General features: G+C 40.5%; 1 protein-coding gene across 2 annotated transcripts in view; it reads left to right on the top strand.

Moving 5' to 3' along the window:
* The window catches only part of LOC108789827 (transcription factor 12-like), a 62,344-nt gene that overhangs the window by 22,788 nt on the left and 17,693 nt on the right, over positions 1–21,863 (top strand). Inside the window, exons 3-7 of one of the 2 annotated variants that reach the window (XM_018559926.1) lie at positions 14,185–14,290; positions 15,174–15,307; positions 16,993–17,137; positions 17,313–17,377; positions 20,134–20,212. In XM_018559926.1, coding sequence (XP_018415428.1) covers positions 14,263–14,290; positions 15,174–15,307; positions 16,993–17,137; positions 17,313–17,377; positions 20,134–20,212 — 451 coding nt within the window. In that variant the 5' untranslated portion in view covers positions 14,185–14,262. Of the gene's footprint in view, positions 1–14,184; positions 14,291–15,173; positions 15,308–16,992; positions 17,138–17,306; positions 17,378–20,133; positions 20,213–21,863 lie in introns of both variants that reach the window. The other variant, XM_018559925.1, reaches the window with a different exon arrangement.

Below are 21,863 nucleotides of genomic sequence, written 5' to 3' on the forward strand. Positions count from 1 at the left end.
GGGGGGGGGAAGCATATCAACGGCTATAAATATTTACCCATTTATAGTTCCACTTTGTCTGCATATTGACTGCCTGCTGCAGGCCTGCATTTTTCACTTTACACTAGAATGGTTTATAGTATATCTAAACCCAAAGGCAGAATGTTAGTTCTGCAGTTTACTGATCCTTAGATGAAGTGACTGCCGCATTCGTTTTATTTTGTTTTTGCTTTTTCTGCTGGACATCTTGCAAACAACACACTTACCATTCCTGGGTGGCAACACTAACTTCTCTAGTGTATCTATGGAGAACGCCATTTGTAGACTACATACAGTCCTGGCCAAAAGTTTTGAGAGTGACACAAATATTCATTTTCACAAAGTCTGCTGCTTCAGTGTTTTATGATCATCTTGTCAGATGTTACTCTGGTAAACTGAAGTATAGTTACAAGCATTTCATAAGTGTCAAAGGCTTTTATTGACAATTACATTAAGTTTATGCAAATCAATATTATGCGAGTCAATATTTGCAGTGTTGACCCTTCTTATTCAAGACCTCTGCAATTCGCCCCGGCATGCTGTCCATCAAATTCTGGGCCACACCCTGACTGATGGCAGCCCATTCTGGCATAATCAATGCTTGGAGTTTGTCAGAATTTGTGGGGGGGTTTTTGTTCACCGGTCTCGAGGATTGACCACAAGTTCTCAATGGGATTGAGGTCTGGGGAGTTTCCTGGCCATGGACCCAAAATGTTTTGTTCCCCAAGCCACTTAGTTATCACTTTTGTTTTATGGCAAGGAGCTCCGTCATGCTGGAAAAGGCACTGTTCGTCCCCAAACTGTTCTTGAATGGTTGGGAAAAGTTGCTCTTGGAGGATGTTTTTTGTTCCATTCTTTATTCTGTGTTCTTAGGCAAAATTGTGAGTGAGCCCACTGCCATTCATGTGAAGCAACCCTACACATGAATGGTCTCAGCATGCTCTACTGTTGGCATGACACAGGACTGATGGTAGTGCTCACCTTTTCTTCTCCGGACAAGGTATTTTCCGGATGCCCCAAACCATTGGAAAGGGGGATTCATCAGGGATAATGACTTTACCCCAGTCCTCAGCAGTCCAATCCCTGTGCCTTTTGCAGAATATCAGTCTGGCCCTGGTGTTTTTCTGGGAGAGAAGTGGCTTCTTTGCTGCCCTTCTTGACACCAGGCCATCCTCCAAAAGTCTTCGCCTCACTGTGCGTGCAGGTGCACTCACACCTGCCTGCTGCCATTCCTGAGCAAGCTCTGCACTGGTGGTGCCAGTGCGCAGCTGAATCAACTTTAGGAGACAGTCCTGGTGCTTGCTGGACTTGCTTAGGCGCCCTGAAGCCTTCTTCACAACAATTGAACCTCTCTCCGTGAAGTTCTTGATGATCCGATAAATGGTTGATTTAGGTGCAATCTTAGTAGCAGCAGCAATATCCTTGCCTGTGAATCCCTTTTTGTGCAAAGCAATGATGACTGCACGTGTTTCCTAGCAGGTAACCATGGTTAACAGAGGAAGTACCATGATTTCAAGCATCACCCTCCTTTTAAAGCTTCCAGTTTGTTATTCTAACTCAATCAGCATAACAGAATGGTCTCCAGCCTTGTCCTCGTCAACAAATTACCATCATACAAACTGAAGCAGCAGAATTTGTGAAAATTAATATTTGTTTAATTCTCAAAACTTTTGGCCAGGACTGTATATGCCTATATTCAGTTCTGCTGCTCACATGCCCTTGGTAGGCCCTTTTGCAGTAGACATGGATCGGCATAACCGATCTGTGGCTACACAGCCCCATACACAAAAAAAACGCAATGTTTTTGCACAAAAAACTTTGTTCAGACTCCTTTCTATCAGAACCAGCATTACCTTTTTCAGCAATTTGAACTACAGTAGCTGTTCTATTGAATTGGACTACACGGGCCAGCTTTTGCTTCCCATGTGCATCAATGATCCTTAGCTGCCCATTAATTTGTTGCCAGTTCACTGGTTTTCCTTCCTTGGACCGCTTTTGGTTAGGTCCCGACCCTGGCAGATCAGGAATATCCCACAAGAGCTGCAGTTTTGGAGTTGCTCTAACTAGTGGCAGACCTATTAACCAAAGGGCCCTGGTGCAAGTTTTCATCTTGGGCCCCCCTCCCAAGATGGGGGGTGTTGCGGGAGCGGATCACACTGGACTCCACCCCCCCCCCAGCGGTCTCTAATAATGCAGTAGCATGCTGGACTTACACCATAGATCCTGCATAGCCCACCTGAGACTTTCTATGGTGGGCTCTGCAGGGTCCCAGGTGGGCTGGTCTGGTCGTCGGGGTCCCTTTCCCTGTACCTCCTCCCAACTCTTCTTACCTGCTGCTGCTGGGGCCCGGCCTCCTCCACCCCCTCCCCTGTCACCTCTGCCATGCCGTCCCGGTACAGTTGATACCCATGTAAGAGGCCCCTCAGGCTGCCCAGACCCCTCACATGGGTACCAGCCATACCCCCCTGATGGCGGTGTTCTATCAAAGGTTGTGACTAGGTTAGAATGTGTGACCGGTGACGTGGTCACACATTTTAACGCAATCCCGCCCAGTTTTTCGGGAGTGGAATCTGTGACCGCCAATAGGTGAAGCATTCCACTGCTTTCCAAGCTGTTCGAGATCGGCATAGCAAATCACATGTGCAGGAGAACTGATCTGCCCTGGAACAGCTGATCGGTCCTGAAATGTCACTTGGCAGTTGGAGAGAAGTGACATTTCAGGACCGATCAGCTGTTCCAGGGCAGATCGGTTCTCCTGCACATGCGTTTTGCGATGCCGATCTGCCCTGGAACAGCACAGAAAGCGTTGGAATGCTTCACCTATTCCATCGCCGAAAAACTGGGCGAGATTACGTTAAAATGTGTGACCACGTCACCGGTCACACATTCTAACGTAGTCTCAAACTTTAAAAGAACAGAGGCCTGTCTGTAATCATGTAATCAGAGAAATAGATTATAATAGGGAACATTACAGTGTAACGTTCCCCATTATAATCCACTTTCCTAATTACATAAAGTAACAGCACACAACTATAAAAAAAACACACCAATTAATGCAGTTATGTGTTTGTAAAAAAATATTACATGTATTTTAGATGCAACTAGTATAAGTACCTAATTCAGACTTGCTATCAACCTTTTTGAAGACTGATGTACAGCATTCACAAAACGATGGCTACAATACGATCAAATATCTTTTAAAGGTGTTTTTTTACTTTAAACTAAGAATAGATCAGATGCTTCATAGTAAAAGATAGATGCTAGCCCTACTGTCTGCTTGTGTACCGAACTCTGCCTGTTTGACTACTACTTTGCCTGCTGTTTCAACTACTGGCCTGATCCAGATCGTGACAAAGACTGCTGCCATAGGAATTATTTATTTTAGCGAACAGTACATGTGAAGGTTTGACATTTTCACAAATTTCCCCTAATATATGAAACTTTTTTCCCCACTTTGGTTAAAGTATAAAGTCCATGTCATTTACACAATAATGTCTGTGATAATGCACTGCATTTCTTAACTGCAGCCCAATACACATATACAGTGTACTTATAGAGCACCATGATGTACGCATGCAAATACTTTTTGCTTTGCATTGTGCTGCATTGTAAAAGGACACCTGAGATACATACTTATTGTGTGTCAGTGATTCAAATTATTGAAGCTAATGGGTCAATGACAGCCAGATAAATCAGCACTTTCATACGCAGAGATCAGCAATGGCAGCCTTTTCTATTTTTCTTGCTCTAGGTTTCTTTTAAATAAATCTGTTGGTAACCAATGGAACTGCAAAGTCTGCACGTACCCCAAGATGCCTTCTCCATCATCTGTAACATGCACATTTCGGCACAAGCAGTGTCAAGAGCTCTTCTGCTTGCCTCTGACACTATATCTTTGAAAGCTTTATTGGCTAAAGGGTTAATAGGAGGGTTCAGCAAGCCTTTGATGCTACCAGGAAGTGTGGAAATTTGCACCCTCGCACAGGGATGATGGACGACACCTAAGAAGGTACCATTCACTATCCATTACAGGTTAACTTTAAAGCCCCCACTGCGAGCAAAACCTATTGTGTCCCCCCCACCACACCGCCTGCACCGGCAGTAGTTCTGCCCCTGGCTCTAACTCAGTCACTTAGCCTTCAGAATTTGGACCTTGTCAAAGTCGCTCAAATCCTTAGGCTTGCCCATTTTTTTCTGCTTCCAACACATCAAATTCAGGGACAAAATGTTTACTTGCTGTCTAATAGATCCCACCCACTTCTAGGTACCATCGTAATGAGACAATCTATGTTATTCAATTCACCTGTCAGTGGCCATAATGTATGTGTATGGCTGCCTTCGTTTATCTCCATGATATGGGGGATTCAAAGAGATATGCTTGTTTTTGCTGTCAGTGCAGCTCACCGAAAGGGACAGAGATGAGGCATTTCTGATGAGATCAAGAGGTATTTTCTGTGCTTGCTGGAAATGTTTTTAGAGTGAAAAAATTTAAAACTAATGCAGCCACCACATCTAATGACTGGTATGTTTCAATGAATTACATTTTTATTCTAGGTTTAGTTATCCTTAATTTATTTTTGCGCCTTAGTTACTGGCTTCAAGGTGTCATCCTTAGCTGCTCACTCACTTGATTTGGGCTAATGAATACAGAGGTGAGACAGGCATGGATGATAATAGTATGCTACCTGTTAGGCAGGTCACTCAGTGATTATAGTGTGGCCAAGTGAAATTTACAAATGTCTATTGTTGTGCTTTGCAATAATAAATCTCACAAAGCAATTTCCAAACTGTCAAGGCAAATTATCTTGCCTACAAATTAGGAGTAAAAGTTGCATGATCTAGTGAGCATGTGCCTCAGTGAGGTTAACAGGGGCCTGCCTAACTGCAGAGGTTTATGATCTTGTTTGCAGCTTTCCTTCTGGTAGTGGTTAATTAGAAATGTTCATTTTAGGATATTTTTCTGTGTCCAGGAGTAACAAAATATACATACACATATGTTAACCTCACTGAGGCACCTCCTCACTAGATCATGCAACTTTTACTGCTAACACTAAAATAACTTCTAAATCCAAACTTTCCGTAAGCCTAGTATACAGTATGGCATCTTACCTACAGTACTGTACTTTTTTAGCGGGCATTTTCTGTCAGGTTTTCAAGTGCTTCACTCTATTCTTTCAACTATTTTAAAACTAGCCACACATACAGTATATTTCTGCATTAGCACTATTAATAGTCACCTGCAGGCTATTGTAAACAAACAGCCGGCACCTGCAGCTATCAGAATACCTGGACAGTGACTGCAGCAGAGTGGCCTCAGGCTCGGTTTTGTTATTGACCATGAGGAGAGAGGGACGAAGATGTGACCACAATGCTGAGGTCTAGGGGACCTGCAGCGCTATACCTGGAGCAGGCAGAGAAGTTCAGCAGTAGATGGGTTTCCACTCGTATGTATACCTGATAATGATTTGTGAGAAGTGCAGATTATGGCTGGTGGCATTATAGCAAAGGCATTATACAACTTACTGAACACCTATAAGATTATTGTGCCTGAAGTAGGGCTTTAACCCTGTTTTTACCATGCCAGCAAATCTAATCAGTTGTAAACTAGATTTGAACACTGACTCTCCTAACAAAAGGTGGGAGATCTTGGGGCTTTTGTGCTGTATTGTATGTTATTGAAGGGAAACTGAACCTGCCCCCTTTGTCCTTTTCCACTTTCACTTTTAAATTGTCCAGAATAGCTTGCTGTGTGCACAAATGCCTGCTCCAGAGAAACAGCAGGTTTGCCCATAATTCTCTTTAGGGTCACAGGGGGACATTTACTATGACCTTCTGTGACCCCAAACTCAGCATATAAGGAGCTATTACCCGCTATGTGCTGTCAGCACAGAGCCACACTGTGGCCAGGAAAAAGATCCCGACAGTATTGTCAGGATCCACCCCGCCATCTGATGGCTTACTCTGCCTTCTCTTTTTTAAGTGTCTGTGTTATGGTTGTCTAGTGGATGGTTTATGCCATGTCGGGAGTGGGTCTGTGCCTTCCTTAGTGTTTTTCTTTACCTCTTGTTTTCTTCTTGACTAAAGAAATTTTAACTCGGGTACTGAGTTTTAATTGTTGTCATTCTCTAGGCAGTTGCAATTGTGTCATATACTTTACAATTTTTAATCAGCATTTGTTAACATTTCATTTTTATTTATTTTTTTATAACTCAACCCTGATTATTTTCTAGGACTTTAATCCCCGACTTGTTTTATTAGTGCCTTGGTCTTCACAATGCTGTTTAAACAGTTCAGCTTGTTATTATAGAATTACCAATTGTTTTAGTATGGCATAACTTTACTAGCAACACTTGGTAAATCTTATGTAATGAAAAAATCCTTGAAAGTAACCCGCTGGCTTCTATCAGCCTGGTCGCAGTTACTCTTCTATAAAAGTTATAAATATGTAATTTTTTATCTGCTCTACCTGGTAAATGTATATGGCAGATTACTGCTCTGAAGCCTGCAGTGAGCTTAGTTGGCCTCAGGTAAAGTTAATCTCTCTTTAGCCACAGCTGGTAGTGTGTTTTCTCCCGCAGTGCACCTTCTCAAAACCATGTTTTGCATGAATGCAGAAGCTGCTGTTTTTGAGATTGTAAGTTTATATGCTACTAGGAAACACTATTTTAGATATTGATTTGCCTTTATGGAGTTTCTGCATTTGTATCGCTAGGTCAATCTAACATATAATGCGGATTATGTAAAAAGTTACTGTTAGGCTTCGTTCACATGGGGTGTTCTGGCAATCTTGTCAGGATCCTGCATATTCCTGCGATAGCAATGCCAGGTGTCCCCATTTAGATCCGGCCACTGTGCCCGTTCAAGTTGAAATGATATTAATGCATTACAAAACCCTCAGCTTTTTTCCCACCTTATACACATCTACTCAATTAACATTCTCCAAACCACATTTATTTATGTTTTAAAAAAGTCTTATTATTTGAATCCCTTTAGTAAGTCTGCTGTGCTCGCTCCTATGGCTCTTCTCTCCACTCACACTTCCTGTCACTTACTAAAAGCCGTGCATGTTGATTCTGGTCAGGTGCACATCTTTCTTTGCCTCCAACTCCCATGAGGCAGAGAGGAATCATCTCTCACGGCACACAGCCGGCTCCTCGCCCTCCCTCTCCTCACTATACACATTGTGACAGTTTAATTCCTTTTAATTATCCTCTGCAATGCTCTGAATGATCATAACTACTTACAACAAATCTACAACAGTCAATCGCATTTACAATAAATCTACAACAAACATCAAGCTTACAACAAATCTACACAGAAAACAACTTTATTTCAAATGTAGGCGTGGTCTCCTCTGTGACTGTGTGACCAGATTCAGCATGTGAGCCGAGACTCAATAAAGTATGAGGCTGGTGACACAAGCAGCTCCCCCCACACTCCCTCCTTGGTGAGCCAGAAGGAGAGAAATCAAAGAACACATATTAGTGTGGGAGAGCTGCTCCTTGGAGAGTCTAGAGGGGAGGATTTGTGGGCGGAAACTGAGAAGACACACCCTCGGCATGTTGTAGTCCTTAACACGAACCAGCACAGAAGGTGGCTACTTTTCACCTCCCATAGGGACCATGGAGAAGAAAAATAGCCACCCTCTGGCAGGAAGTCGTGGCTGGAGAAAAGTAAAACGGATTTTGGAGCATTTAGGGCTGAACAATGACAAAAAAAAGGTACACAGTAATTTATTATTTATATAATAGAAGTTATTCTTATGAAATTTTTGACTTTGGTGTCGCTTTAAAGTCAAAAGGTTTTTAAGCCATTTTAAATGCTAATTAAATCACTTAATATGAATGGTGCTTTTTGATGTTTAAAAGTTTCAGCTTCCTGCAGAATCAGCTGCTCCTGATATCCTGTTTAGGGTGGGTCCTTTCCTTTGCAAAGTCCAATGGAGCCATAGGTGTGTGCTGGTAAGCTGTGTGTCTCCACAAACGCATGAGCACAGCTGGTCAAGCCACTCCCCTGATCCGCACTCCTCCCCTCTCCAAGCTAGTAGATGGACAGCTCCTGGAAACGACTCTGTTGCTTGTGATCTTATACCCCACAGGCCATTCAGGAAGTAGAGCTGACAGAGTTGGAGCTGTTTGGAAACATGATGACTGTAAATGTTTGGGCAAAAATTTAAATAAATACTTTGCTGGGTAATGTATATTTGATCTGGTTTAATTAAACAAAAGTTTGAAACTTTAATACTACTTTAATGTCAGGACAAATAGCAGGTCTTCTCCCCTTCTAGACAGGGCTGTGCAAGTCTCGGACCTGGATGGACATAAATACAATTTCTTTGACAAGTAAAACTGCTCCTGTATATATGTATTTCAGCTGTAAATGTGTCTTTTATGGAGTTCAGCTTTTAAACAATGCTCTGGACAATGCTTTGGAATTGTATGCTTTCCCAAGCTACATTTACCCTGGCCTTACCTAGCCTGTGAAAGTTTATAGTTAAAGTGACACTTAACTCAGGTGTTAAACCGTAAAAATACATTCAAGTACCTGAGCCATTATCAACATTTTTAGCCTTTTTGGGTATCACTTATTTATGTAGCTGTAGATCCTCAAATCATCTCTGAATTGGTGCTGACACTGTCCTTCCTTCTGGAGGGTGGTTACTTTTGTTCCCCATGGGCCCTATGTGTGTTGTAAAGTAGCCACCGCTCCAAGCCCGCTCCTGTGATGGACTACAATCTCATGTTTAGTTTACTAATTTGTATTGAGATTGTAGTCCATCACAGGAATGATCTTGGAGCGGTGGCTACTTTACAACACACACAGAGACCATGGGGAACAAAAGTAGCCACCCTGCAGAAGGAAGGACAGCGTCGGCACCAATTCAGAGATGATTTGAGGATCTACAGCCAGATCATACACAAATAAGATACATTTTTGTTAATAGGGTATTTAAATGCATTTTTAAGGTTTAACCTCCTGAGTTTAGTGACTTTACTTACTAGTTTTTATCACATAAAACAACCAGGTGCGATTAGATTCTGATAGGGAGATGCGGTTCCCTCACACTGAATGGAGAAAACGTGGATTCTTAGTGAAAATAGACCAGTAGCACTCTGACAAGCCAGACCAAATGCTCCAGTCTATCTAAATGCAGATTTACATAAGTTTATATATGTATTTGTCTGTTTTTAACTTTTTTTGTATTAAGTTCATGGTAAATCAACAGTACAATACATAAGAATTCATCCAATGTCTGGAAAGTAATGTCTATAAATTTTAAAAAAACAGATCACCTCTTAGTGTATCAGTTAAAACAGAGACTGCAAGCCAACATAAGGCTCACCTAAGGTTGTTGCCAGGTTGACAATCCACAGTAATAGCACTCGGGTGTTTGCTTCCCACACATCTAGATAAAACATATGAGCCGATCCCGTTAAAGACCGTAACCATGTACTCCAAATGTATTAAAATGTCAGAGCGCACCTTTCAAGACCACTCAGCCCTAATACAAGAGGTGGGCTGGCTCTTGGAAGGTGTTATGCAAATACCAAAATGCCATGATGGATGGGTCTCATTCTGCAGGAGTGGACGTTCCTTGGCAGACTGCATTTGCATGTTCAGACCACGCTAAGTAACGCCCACATGTAATGCTGAGCCTTTATGATTGAGAGAAATGAAATCCGGTAGATAAAAGAAGCAGCCCAGGGACAGTTTGGTTAGGGAAGAAAGAACTAGATGATGCATAATGTCCGCATGCCAGGAAATGTAGTGGGCTCCGACTTACTGAAGCTGCTTATGCACACAAGTAAAAGTGCCACCAAACTTTTCTCCCCAGAAACATAAATTCACTTTTTGTTGCTGCCATTTCTTCATTCAGCTGCCAGGACCAGTAAGTAATACCCGAACCATAATATAAAGTCATTATTCATATTATAGAGGATGTTTTTAGTGGCACAAGTTTGCGTAGCATATTACAAAGTAATATGAAGTTTCTGTCCTACTCTCCATTGTGACAGCTCTAGATGTTTTGTGATTGGCCCAGTGCTATCACTTTGAGCTTTGGAAGTAGTTCATAGCCCAGTGTATGCTCCGACAAGTCAGTCTGTACAGGAATTTTTGTTTGCCTCGTACCTGCTGAATGCATAGGCACAAAAGGAGAGGGCAGGTGAAAAAAGGCCAAAAGGGTTGAAGATAAAGATGTTTGGAAATGATAGTCCTAAACAGGCTGTGAAGCGTGTTGGTGTATGGAAATATCCTTCCTTTTTTGTGTTCTGCAAATGAGACAAGATGCAATGATTAGTTAAATTATAACAAAGTGAGAATTGTATCATCTAATTTCTCATATTTAACTTTTGGATGTTAGACATGTTCCATGCTATCCACATTAATTTTCTGGCTCTAAAACAATTACAAAGCCTTTAATAGTTGGAAACAAAATTTTAAGGACACGTTAACCTGAGATTAATTACACTTTTAGGAATAGTGAAAAATACATATGTACACAAAAGATTTTCGTACCTACTCTTCCTGTTTTCTACAAGGCTGGCTTGTCCAAAGCTGGCCATACACCTATAGATTATCTGCAGATTTTCTGAGGTCAGATGTAAAAAGTGCAACAGATTGCTCCATCTACTCTAAACTGTGTGGATGGAGGAATCTCCCGCTTCAGTATCTTGCTAGTCGACCCCGCTGGTTGTCAATATAACTGAACAATCTGATTGGATGCAGGCATTGTTCAGGTACTTTGAGAGCCAACGTAGCCGACTAGCAAGATACTGAAGCTTGGCCCAGTGGGAGATTCCTCCATCCACACAGTTTGGCATAGATGGAAGAATGTGACCATAGAAAATCTGCAGATAATCTATAGGTGTATGGCCAGCTTTAGGGTCACCATTCACGTTAGTTTGACAGTGCAATCAACTTTAGTTTTACCCAAAATGTTATATGATGACCTAGCTAAACTATCCAATCAGTTTTATCTGGCAGGCCTTTGAACTACATAGTTGTTAGTATATAGATCTAAACAAAATTGTAAAAAAGTGTAGTGCGGGTGCATGCGCAGTAGAGTGAATGGGGAGAAAACACAATGGCTGACAGTGAATGGATGCAGCCAGGAGCGCGCACGCTGCTCAGACACCATGGGACACGAGGAGTCTGCGGTGGTTTAGAGACCAGCACCAATGCTGGAGGGGCTGTCGGAAAGGTGGAAGGAAGATGATCTCAGCAGAGGTATCAAATAAGGTAAGTGCTTACAGCAGCATTGGGGGGTTGGGGGGAAGAGTTAGTGTCACTTTAAGGTTAGTGGAAAGTATTTTTTTTTTTTCCTCATTGCTATGACGAGGGTTTTTTTATTCCTGTGCTCAAACATTGATGACAAATCAGTGGGAGGTGCAGGTTTATCATAGACATTCTCTTAGGCCCCATTCAGCTTTGCATCTTTGGGTGTTTTTAACATTAATTTCTATTGGGGCCAACATGCTTCGCTCTGCTCCAAGAGAAGCTTGTGTACTTTTTCAAACTCGGGTGTTTTTCTACAAGTGACAGAACACTAACGTTAGATGTTAACGGAGCATTGAAAACAATGAGATTTTTCCTGTTGAGCACTATAGCACTATAGCACTTAGGCATTGAAGTTACAAAATGCTCAGATGTGAATGGGGCCTAAGCAGTACATCCACCATGTGTTGCAGATTGTACAGACATGGGGAGCGTCATACTTTTGCTTAAATGGTAAACTTTGGTATTTATTTACAGGTGAACTGATGACAGACATATGTTTTTCATTTACTGGCATTGCAGCTGCATTTTCTTTCCTTCTCTGAGTTGGCCATGTAGTTCTTCACATCTGGACTCAATGAGATTTCCACTACCACATCACTTACATTTTCTGCCCCTACTCTTTGATGTGAAATATTATGGCTGGCAGGAGTGCAGCTTCATAAAGTTTACTTTATTTTTTGTACAGTACTTATTTTGATGTACAGTAAAATTGGCCCATAGCTCACTAACTACTGTTGTTTTTTTTTAAAATAGCATCTGTCTGATTCACAAGAGTTCATATAGTATTCTTTTTACAATCTATTACGTAGGTTGTATGAAGAAAATCTTTTGAGATCTCTCACCCCACCAATAGCATTTTAGGCTTTGTTTGCAAAATAAATAATTGCATCGTGTAATGTCATATGTTGTTCATCTGAGGTTGTAATTTACCTATTTTAAGACCTGCTGAGGACCAGATGTTTTTTTTTTTTATGTCATGATGCATAAAACCATAGAATTCAAAAAGGGTGTACTTTCTTTTTCACATGACTGTATACATAGAATGTGTTTGTTTTTTTTTTTTGTTTTTTTTTTATTAAGCTAAATGTTTCAAGCTGACATTCAGATTGTGTATTGTACTGTAAATTTTTCACTCGGCCTCATAATCTGAGCTGTCCTGTGACAATGAAACTGCCACAGGTCGGCTCAGTAGATCGGGAAGTGAGCGGACACATACCGTCGGTCACTCACTTCTCGATCTATACGTGCAGAGAGCCGTGACTGTCACTCACAGCTCCCTGCAGGGATTCCCCCCCCCCCTCCCCTCCCCTGTCTGATCCTATTTTGTTTATAGTATTCTGGCTTGTCTGATGCTAGTGATACACATTTGAGTCCAGTCATTTTGTGGTTAACATTGTTTCAAAAGCAGTGTCTTTACTGATATTACCTCGTGGTAATCATGAGCGATATGTAGGGACAAAGGCTTGTAAGTGTTCTTACACTCTTCGATTTTTGTTTTGTAGCATGGCATGTTTTAGTTTTGCAGCTATTTTTCTGAATAATTCAGATATTTGTAACTTTCTAGTTTAGGATACTTTTGTGACATTCGTGCTATGGCTAATGGGGAGTCTGATGTCAGCGGACATGTGTGTTTACGTCTGATTGCCTCCAATCTGTCATGATCAAGTCCACCAAAATGGAACTCTGTTTGCATCCAGCTTCCTATAGTTACTTTAGGGCTCGTTCACACCAGACAGTGCGATCCGGCCCGATTCTGGATGGAACACACTGGACCGCATTGCAGCTGGCTCGCCTTGTTGTGGGGCAGGAGGGGCTGCGGGGCCCATTGAACCAATTGGCACTGTAGCCACTCCCTCTGGCCACAATGCGATCGGCCGCACGGCAACGCAAGGCGCATCAATGCCTGTGGTCCAGTCAGAAAAGATGCTGCGAGCACTATTTTTTCTGACCGGACCAGAACGCAGGCATTGATGTGACTATGGTGCCATTCACTTCAATGCACCGCCACTCCCTCTTCCGCCCCACAACAAAGTGAGCTGGCCGCAATGCAATCCAGTGCATTCTGGCCAAAATCGGGCCGGAACACACTGTGTCCGTCTGCCCAGAGTTATTTTTGCTGTAGGTGGAGCATTGTGGGCCCTAGTTTCTTTATATGCCATGAATACTCGTAACAATTAGATATTTTGCCTAATTTACTGCTCTTTTGTCCTCTTGGAAGTTTTAGTTTTTCCTGCCCACCTTTTGTGTTTTCTTACACCTCCATTTGCATTATCCAAGCTCCAAAATAAAAATTCTCACTCACTGGTCAAAACCATATGCAATTTCAACCTATCACAGCCTTGATGTTCTTCTTCAGTAAGCCCTGATGAATGGGGTATTTGAATGTGCCCCTGAAATGCATTCAATATTTCTATAGTGTCCCCTAGGGTTACTACATTGAATAAAGATGTATCTGGACTAGTACACGGAGTGTGGTGCTATAATTTTTAATCCTGCAATTTGACACCTCAAACCTGTGTAACAGTGGAGATAATCTGAAATATAGAAGCTGACTGTTCAGTAGTCATTTTACCTATACTGACTCTTCCACATCCTAAATTGGCAAGCCACACAAATAGGACAAACCTTGAGGGTACATCGCTGTTATTCCTTCTCTTTGCAACAGACCTTCCAAGAGCAATATCTCACCATTAGAGTCTGTTTACCTCCCCAGCATCAACAAAGCTGAGATCAGTTTTGGGTGGAATGACCCTTTTAAGTATTTTCAGATTGTGTCATCTAAAATATTATTTGTCTATGTAGTTTCCACATAGATTATACTAAAATCAGTTGTGCATCATACTGTCAATTTAAAATGTTTTGATTGTAATTACTTTTTATTTTCAGGTCTATGCACCCTCTCCAAGTTCTGATGACTTCAACAGAGAGTCTCCAAACTATCCATCCCCTAAACCACCCAACAGTATGTTTGCTAGCACTTTTTTTCTTCAAGGTTAGTGATTTTATGTTGATAGTGTTTTTATAATTATACCTCGTGTGTGGTCTTTTTACCCCCCTGAATGGATGCAACCTGCATCTATTACTGCAAACGCATAAACATTATCACTCACTTTATTTTGTATTGACAGAACTATTAGTATATGGGATTTAATTTTCACATTTTGGTGAATACAAATTTGCAGACCTATCATTTGAGTTATGCTGAAATGTTTTGATACCAAGCAGTGTTGTATTTGTAGTTTTAAGTTTTTGGGTGTGATGGCTATTAAGGTTTGGGATGAGTTCGGACCATGAAAAAGGGAGTCTTCTTGGGACCTTCTGAATTTACCCTTTAACTCTTTTCAGTGGTATTGAGCTTATGAAAGTGTGATGCACAAAGTACAGAAGCATTAAAACATAAACCACATTGTCTAGTAGTAAACATTTTTGTGTGTAAAATGTCACTAGAGTGGGTTGCCTTTTGTTCCACATGTAGCTCTTTGTGTTGCCATAATAGCGGTGTATAGCATAAGAGAAATACTTTGGCAAACCCCATTCTGATTTTATATAAAATTGCCTGCACCGATGTGTTCTCATTATGTTTACAGAGCAATCTCAAAGGAACAGAATACTCTACCTTTTTTTTAATAAGTAATAGTTTATTCATATCGACTGTTTATGGCCAATGTAATATAGATTTTCAGTCTGACTGACTGCTATGCCCTATATTGTGCCATAAAAGCATCAGTCTGTTTGGTCCACTTGTCACTAGCATCTCTTGCCTCAGGTAAATTACATTTGAAATATTGATGGCTAAGAACTGATACCTGAACTGGTATATTATGAGAAAGCATATTTGTTGTGTTGCCATGTTAAAATGTTCTTTCTATTTGTAGATGGCAGTCATAACTCATCAGAGCTGTGGAATTCCTCAAATGGAATTGGTCAACCGGGCTATGGTGGAATGATGGGCAGTTCATCATCTCACATGTCACAGTCAAATAACTATGGCAGCCTACATGACCGTTTGGTAAGAGAGAAGAGCATAGTTTTATTATTATAATACCAAACCGTTCTGGGATAATGCAATTTGTATTGTCACAATCACGAGATGGAAAATATTGACTTGTTTAGACCAGGGGTAAACAACCTTCAGCTCTTGGAGCTACAAGTCCCACGAGGCATTGCAAGACTCTGACTGCCACAGACATGACGCCTAGAGGCAGAGACATGATGGGATTTGTAGTTTCACTACAGCTGGAGTGCCAGGGTTGCCTTCCTCTGGCAACCTAGTGCTTCTGAAAATTTAGTTTCACACCTTTGCATTTGCCTATTCCTGCATTAGTGTGTTTTGAATTGTTGATGCATGTTTTCATGCATTCTGCATTTTTTTTGGACAACGAAAGTAAGGGGTGGGATTCGTTGCCATGCACTAAAATGCACAAAAATGAATGTTACTTGTGTTTTTCATGTGCTGCTTAAAGCCTATGGGGCAAAAAATGTGTTGCGCATCAAAAAATGCACCTGTACTATTTTTACCAACACAGGGCAGACCAGTGCACACGCCTGAAAATGGAAAGATCGGCTTTTTGTCATAATAAAATTTTCCAAAACATTTGACAATCTTTTTTATGATTTTGGCAGTTTCTCGTGAGGAATCAATCATTACTATCATGCTTTTGCGCAGCCAGTGTAGCCATTGATGCTTATATTGGTTGCTTTTTTAGGGACTTCTCTCATGGGCTCCGTCAGAGATGTCCACATTGCAGTTCAGAGACTTGCATACTGGACACAACCATTACCAGGTCAATTCGCTCTCTTGTATCGCTTATTTACTTTATATAGTGGTGAATATAATAGAAGAGGTGGGAACACCTAAAACTCCTAAATGGTTGGGGAAAAGGTAGCAACTAAGACAGGGTGATATTGCCGATGAAATGCTCTAAAGCTGTACAAAGCTTAGAGTGACTCCTTCTACTAGGTTCCACCTAGCAAACAGCCACTAACCTTATAACTTATATAAAGGTTGGCTGACCTTCTAACAAAACACATTAAAAAGCTGTATAATAAAACCTAATGTTATAAGACAGGCAAAATTCAATCTGAGTTTATGAAAAGTCTTAAACATGGAAACCTCTATTACCAATAAGCTGTAATATACCTCCAGTACTAAAGGATGTCATTTACATTATGGGACTTCTGTTTCCCCTTACCAGTTATTATTATTACATAGTATTTATATAGCGCCAACAGTTTGCGCAGCGCTTTACAATGTAAGGAAGACATTACAATACAATTCAAGACAGGATGGTAAGGAGGGCCCTGCCCCTAAGGACTTACAATCTGAAAGAGGAGGGGGAAATGATACATGAGGAGGTAGCTGTGTGGGGATGAATTGTTTGAGAATGTGATGGTTCAGTTGGTGCCACTCTGACGCTGAAGATCCCGTTTATATTTTAGTCAATGTCTCTGTGGGCCTTGCAATCCCTATTCATACCTGCTTTCAAATACTACAGGTTGAATCTGGTTTCTGTATGTGCTACACTGAGTTTCTTTTTAGTACTGACTATTTGAGGCCCTTAAAATGAATATGGAAATGTAACTTAATCACTAAATATATTACATTTTCTCAACAATCGCCATTAGTAATACTAGAGTGTGTGTGTGAAGTAATATGCGACAATAATGCTATCCAATACTGTGTATCTTTTTCAGAACTATCCACCACATCCGGTTTCTCCAACAGACATAAATGCCAGTCTTCCTCCAATGTCCAGCTTCCATCGAGGTGGCACCACCAGCTCATCTTATGTGGCATCTTCTCACACACCACCAGTCAATGGATCAGACAATCTCATGGGTAAGTAATCTACAGGGTTTCCGCAACCCCAAGATTCGGTTTTTATCTCGGTTTGTAAGCAGTTTAAAAAAAAGAATACTCTGGTGTAAAGTATTTAAAATATCTGGCTTATATAAAGCGGAATTTGTATATGTTAGAAATGGTATTTGTAATTTTTTGTTTTTGTTAGCTACAGGAAGTAGAAGCAACGCAGCTGGTAGCTCACAGACTGGAGATGCACTTGGAAAAGCTTTGGCATCTGTAAGTATTTGTATCTTAAGTGTGGTCACAAATGGAAATTATATATTGTTTACTTCAATGTTAGTGTTACAACATTTCTTCATAAACCATGTGGGTTAATTGTATACTTAGTTACTGATATCCCAAGCCATTTAGAGATGACTTTTTACCACAATCCAGTCTTTTAAAAGTTTCTGTGCAGCACTGGTGTGTTTTCTCCGTTGATTAAATGATGCATGACCTTCTAAAGGAAACAGCTGCCTGTCCTGAGAGTATCACTTTTCACATGGAATGCAAGCTGGGAGTTGTTAAACATAATGCTCACTCAATGTTTCCAGCGCACACTAATACCAGGATGTATTGATACCCATTGTGTGTGTGATGCACACATTTTATGAAAGCTTTGATAAGCATCTTGAAAAGTACTTTTTGTTTCATGCAATTAAACACGTCAGTTACAAGTTTGAAAATAAAATATTTCCAGCCCTTTGGAAAGTTTTTGTTCTTTTAATGCAGTTGAGGTACACGAGTGTGTAATTTGTGTATGTATGATAGTTGTCCCTTTTTATATCTAATTTTTTTTTTAAAAATGTCCCTTGTATCCTGTTTTTTATAAATTGTGTCTAAAGTGTGTTTTTTTTTTTGTGTCCCTCCCCCAGCTCACTTGTGGTTTTAAAAACACTCCCAATTTCCGGGTAATAAAGCCAAGGCATAGATGTTTAATCTTTGTGCTGGGTGGGCTATGGTTGTCATGGCGACTTGATTCTGTCATCCTGTGTTGCTGCTTGGCAGGGAGCAGCCAGGTCATTCCATAAATCACCGCTGTCATTTCCAATGGAGATGCATTCCATCTGCTCTATGAATGCATGCCATAGTCTGCACACTTCAGATCCCCCATTTTATCTTAGCATTTCACTTCAGGATTTTTTAACTTTTTGACCACTGCTTACTTTTTTAAACTTGTATTAGGTTATCATTGTTATTGAGTATACATTGTTGACATCTTGCACCAATAGAGTCATGCCAGTTCCTTTGCCAAAACACAATCTTCTAAATATTAATACAAAATACCTCTAAATTGAATTTTTAAGATCCCAAGGCACATTACATGTGATACTCGTTTTGCTGCTGATCACAAATTTGCTAAAGGCCTTTCATGTGTAAAAGATCAGAAGATGAAGCATTTGTTCTTCAGTTTAGGTATTAAAGAGCATACAGAATGCTATGTGATTAAACATGTAAGGCCAGATAATACATTTGCAAAGGTTCTTTTATTTTAGGTTTAAGCCTGGATAATTGTGGTCTTAATCTCAGGGTAGCCAAGAAAGAAAATTGTACATGAAAGTATTTACACAAAGTTCCCAAAGCCCTGTGGATTATGCATTAGTTTGGATAATGAACTAGTGTAGATGGAAAGGAAAGAAAATCTTGGTATTTGTGCCATTTCAGATGTGTTTCCTTGAACGTTTGCCAAATAATAACCCTTTAAGATTGTGCCCGCTGAGAGTTATATGAAGGCAAGGAACATCTGCTTTATTTTATTATCTAATGCCAGATCAAAACATCCAGGCTTTAATTCTGAGGAGATCAAATAGGCATGCTATTTAACTTTGTTGATTATAGCAAACATCTTTGCAGTAACTTAGATTCAGAGCATGATGAAACGCTGTGCAGTCTGTCTAGTTAAGTGGCCAGTGGTTTTGAGCACAAAGGAAATACGAATTCAGGGAAGTTGACTTTAAAATTCAATTCATGAATTACGTCTCTTTGTAGCTTTGAGACTCCATAACATTAACATAACAAGGGATAACTGAAATGTACACTGCAGTGTTTAAAAAATTGGACTAACAGCTTTATGGTCTGGCTCTGTGGGCTTTCCATTGTGTAGCTTTTGTCTCCATCCCTTTTCATTAGATGTGGTCATATTGGCACCCTGCTGACAGGAATGGACCATGACTGATGGGAGTTGGAGTCTTATTTGTTGTTGGAGAATTAGTCATGTTACCATTTAGACCTCGAAAAAGGTTTAAGAATTATTCATATTGGTTATTTTAGCTGAGCAGTTCATGAGCTTGAATATTGAATTCAGATTTGATTCAAATGGTAAAATAGCACTATAGACTTCCACAAAAAAAGTAACTGTAGGCTTCTAGTTGGTGTTGCTTTTATGACTTTTACACAACTGACTAGGGCCGTTCTTTATAATAGTTATTGTATCACATTTTCTTCTTGGAGTGTGTATGTATTTTGTATTTTTTGCAAGCAGGGTCTATGCATTTCCCATCATATCTCGTAAGCAATTTGCGCACGGTGCTGGTAACTTTAAGGATAATGAACTCTTCTATTCAAGTGTGTTTGGCCTGTCGCCAACATTTTGGCTCTTGGGAGGGGAAAATATTGCCTTCTATTTCAAATGCAGGAAGCTTAGCTGAGCTTTTGTTTCATTGACACAATGGGAATTGGCTGACCTCAGGCAAGGTAAGCACCTCTGTATGACGACAGCACCAGCATTGCGCAAAGAACTATAATCTCAAAATATTGTAAAGACAGAGTTGCCCACTCTTTAGCACATTAAAGGTGTTCTCTACATATAGCCGTGTATCTGAACTGTACCCATTTTCTAAATGCAGCAAGCTTGTTCATGGCCGGTAACAAACAATCAGCCAGCAATACTGACACTGACTCTCTGAAACAAGTTCTGGTTCTGTGTTAAGCTGATCCATTTCACATGGTTATTGTAAATCTTTATTCACTGTCTTTCCTTTTGTTTCTTATAGATTTATTCTCCAGACCACACCAGCAGTAGTTTCCCATCAAATCCTTCAACACCAGTTGGCTCACCATCTCCTTTGCCAGGTGGAGTTTTGTCTTTCTTCTCATTTAAGGGCGCTTTTAAAAAAAAAAATGCTATCACATTCATAAAAAAAATGTGCATTATTTATTTATTTTTTTGCATTGGAGTCTGTAAAGCATTGCAAATGTGATTAGTGGTTTGCGGGTGCAATGCTTTGGCTCCTGCAGCCCCTGTCCATAGCAAGATATGGACTTTACAGGTACAGGAGGAAGTGTCAGTGGACTTCCAGGTGTGGTGATGTCACACTTGCACTCCATGGAAATCTACAAATCCCTGTATCACCATTTATGGCATCATTTATGTTCATTTGCACCTCAGTGCCCATCCCCACTGTGCCAAAACAGCGAGGACACCAACACACCAGGGCACACTGATGTGCAATTTGGTGGGCTGCGTTGGAAAGAAAAAAGGGTGTGCATTGACAGCCGTACCGCAATGCACATAAACCGATGTGGGAATGTACCACTGATGTGTGAATCTGGACAGAGGTCAATGGAGTTTTATTTGAGTCAACCAGTAGCTGTGGTTATTTTTTCAGGCCTTGTACGCACAAGGTTCAGCTTGCTAAAGAGCAGACTGTACACATTTGCAAAACCTTTCTCACAATTTGAGGTTTCTTTAAGTAACCTTCAGCTGCAGTTTTGGGATGTTGCAGATATATTTTAATGCAATGGTCCCTTTAAACAAGCTTGACATTAGGTTTCCGCAAGCTCTCAATAAGTTTCAAGTATTGCTGAAGCTTACTAAAAGGCCTATTAAAACGTGCATATCGGAAATCTGACACTTTGTAAATAATAATGTATGTAAACGCCTTAATTTCTTTAAAATAATTGGAAGGTTTTAAATGTATCAGATCAGTGCATTGGTTAGATAAAGGTAGAAGAAGCATATTAGGTCATGATGGCAGCAAAGCCATCTATGTGCTACTTCCAGCTTATTTTTGAATAGGCAAGCATCTGGGGCTTTGGGTTGTGAGTGGGCCCTCTGCATCCTCAGGTACAATGCTGTTGGTCCTGCATTGTATGTGATGTCAGAGTGCAACTGCCTGCCTTGGTGCTGAAGAGAAGAGTCTTCTGGGGGCAGGTCACACAGCGTGGTGGAAGTTTGCCAGAGTAAGGAATAAGAAGATAAGTATTAAAGCTTATTTCTCTACCCTTAGACTTAATGACACTAAACTCAGGAGTTAAATCATAAAAAGCATTCAAGTACCTTAACTAGTAACATAATATATAGCATATGTAGCTTATTTGTGCAGGCTGGATGAAAAAATAATCTGTTAGTGTACGGCCAGTTTTCCTTTTTTTCTATTTTCCTTTTATTTAGCCTACATTTAGCTCTTTCCTTTTTGCATGTTATTGCAGGCTGGTTAAAGCGGTGTTTCTTTAATTATTAATAACTTTGGAAGCTGTGCTAAATAGTTATAAGTATGATGGTTATCTGATGTATGAATAATGAACTGTGGGTGACAGTCTACTCCCGCACTTCCACTTCAGCTGTCTAGTAAAATGTGAACAGCTGCTCTGCTCAGACCAACATTAAAAGTCCTGTGATTTTTTTTTTTTTTTCTGTTAACGAAGTGGTTGTAAAATTCAACATGATAAAATAGTAATGCTTTGTGATTTTTAACAGCAAGGTATGTTCTGGAAATTTGTA

Source organism: Nanorana parkeri, unplaced genomic scaffold (genome assembly GCF_000935625.1).
Source record: "Nanorana parkeri isolate BGI_ZX_2015 unplaced genomic scaffold, ASM93562v1 scaffold422, whole genome shotgun sequence".
Lineage (NCBI taxonomy): Eukaryota > Metazoa > Chordata > Amphibia > Anura > Dicroglossidae > Nanorana > Nanorana parkeri.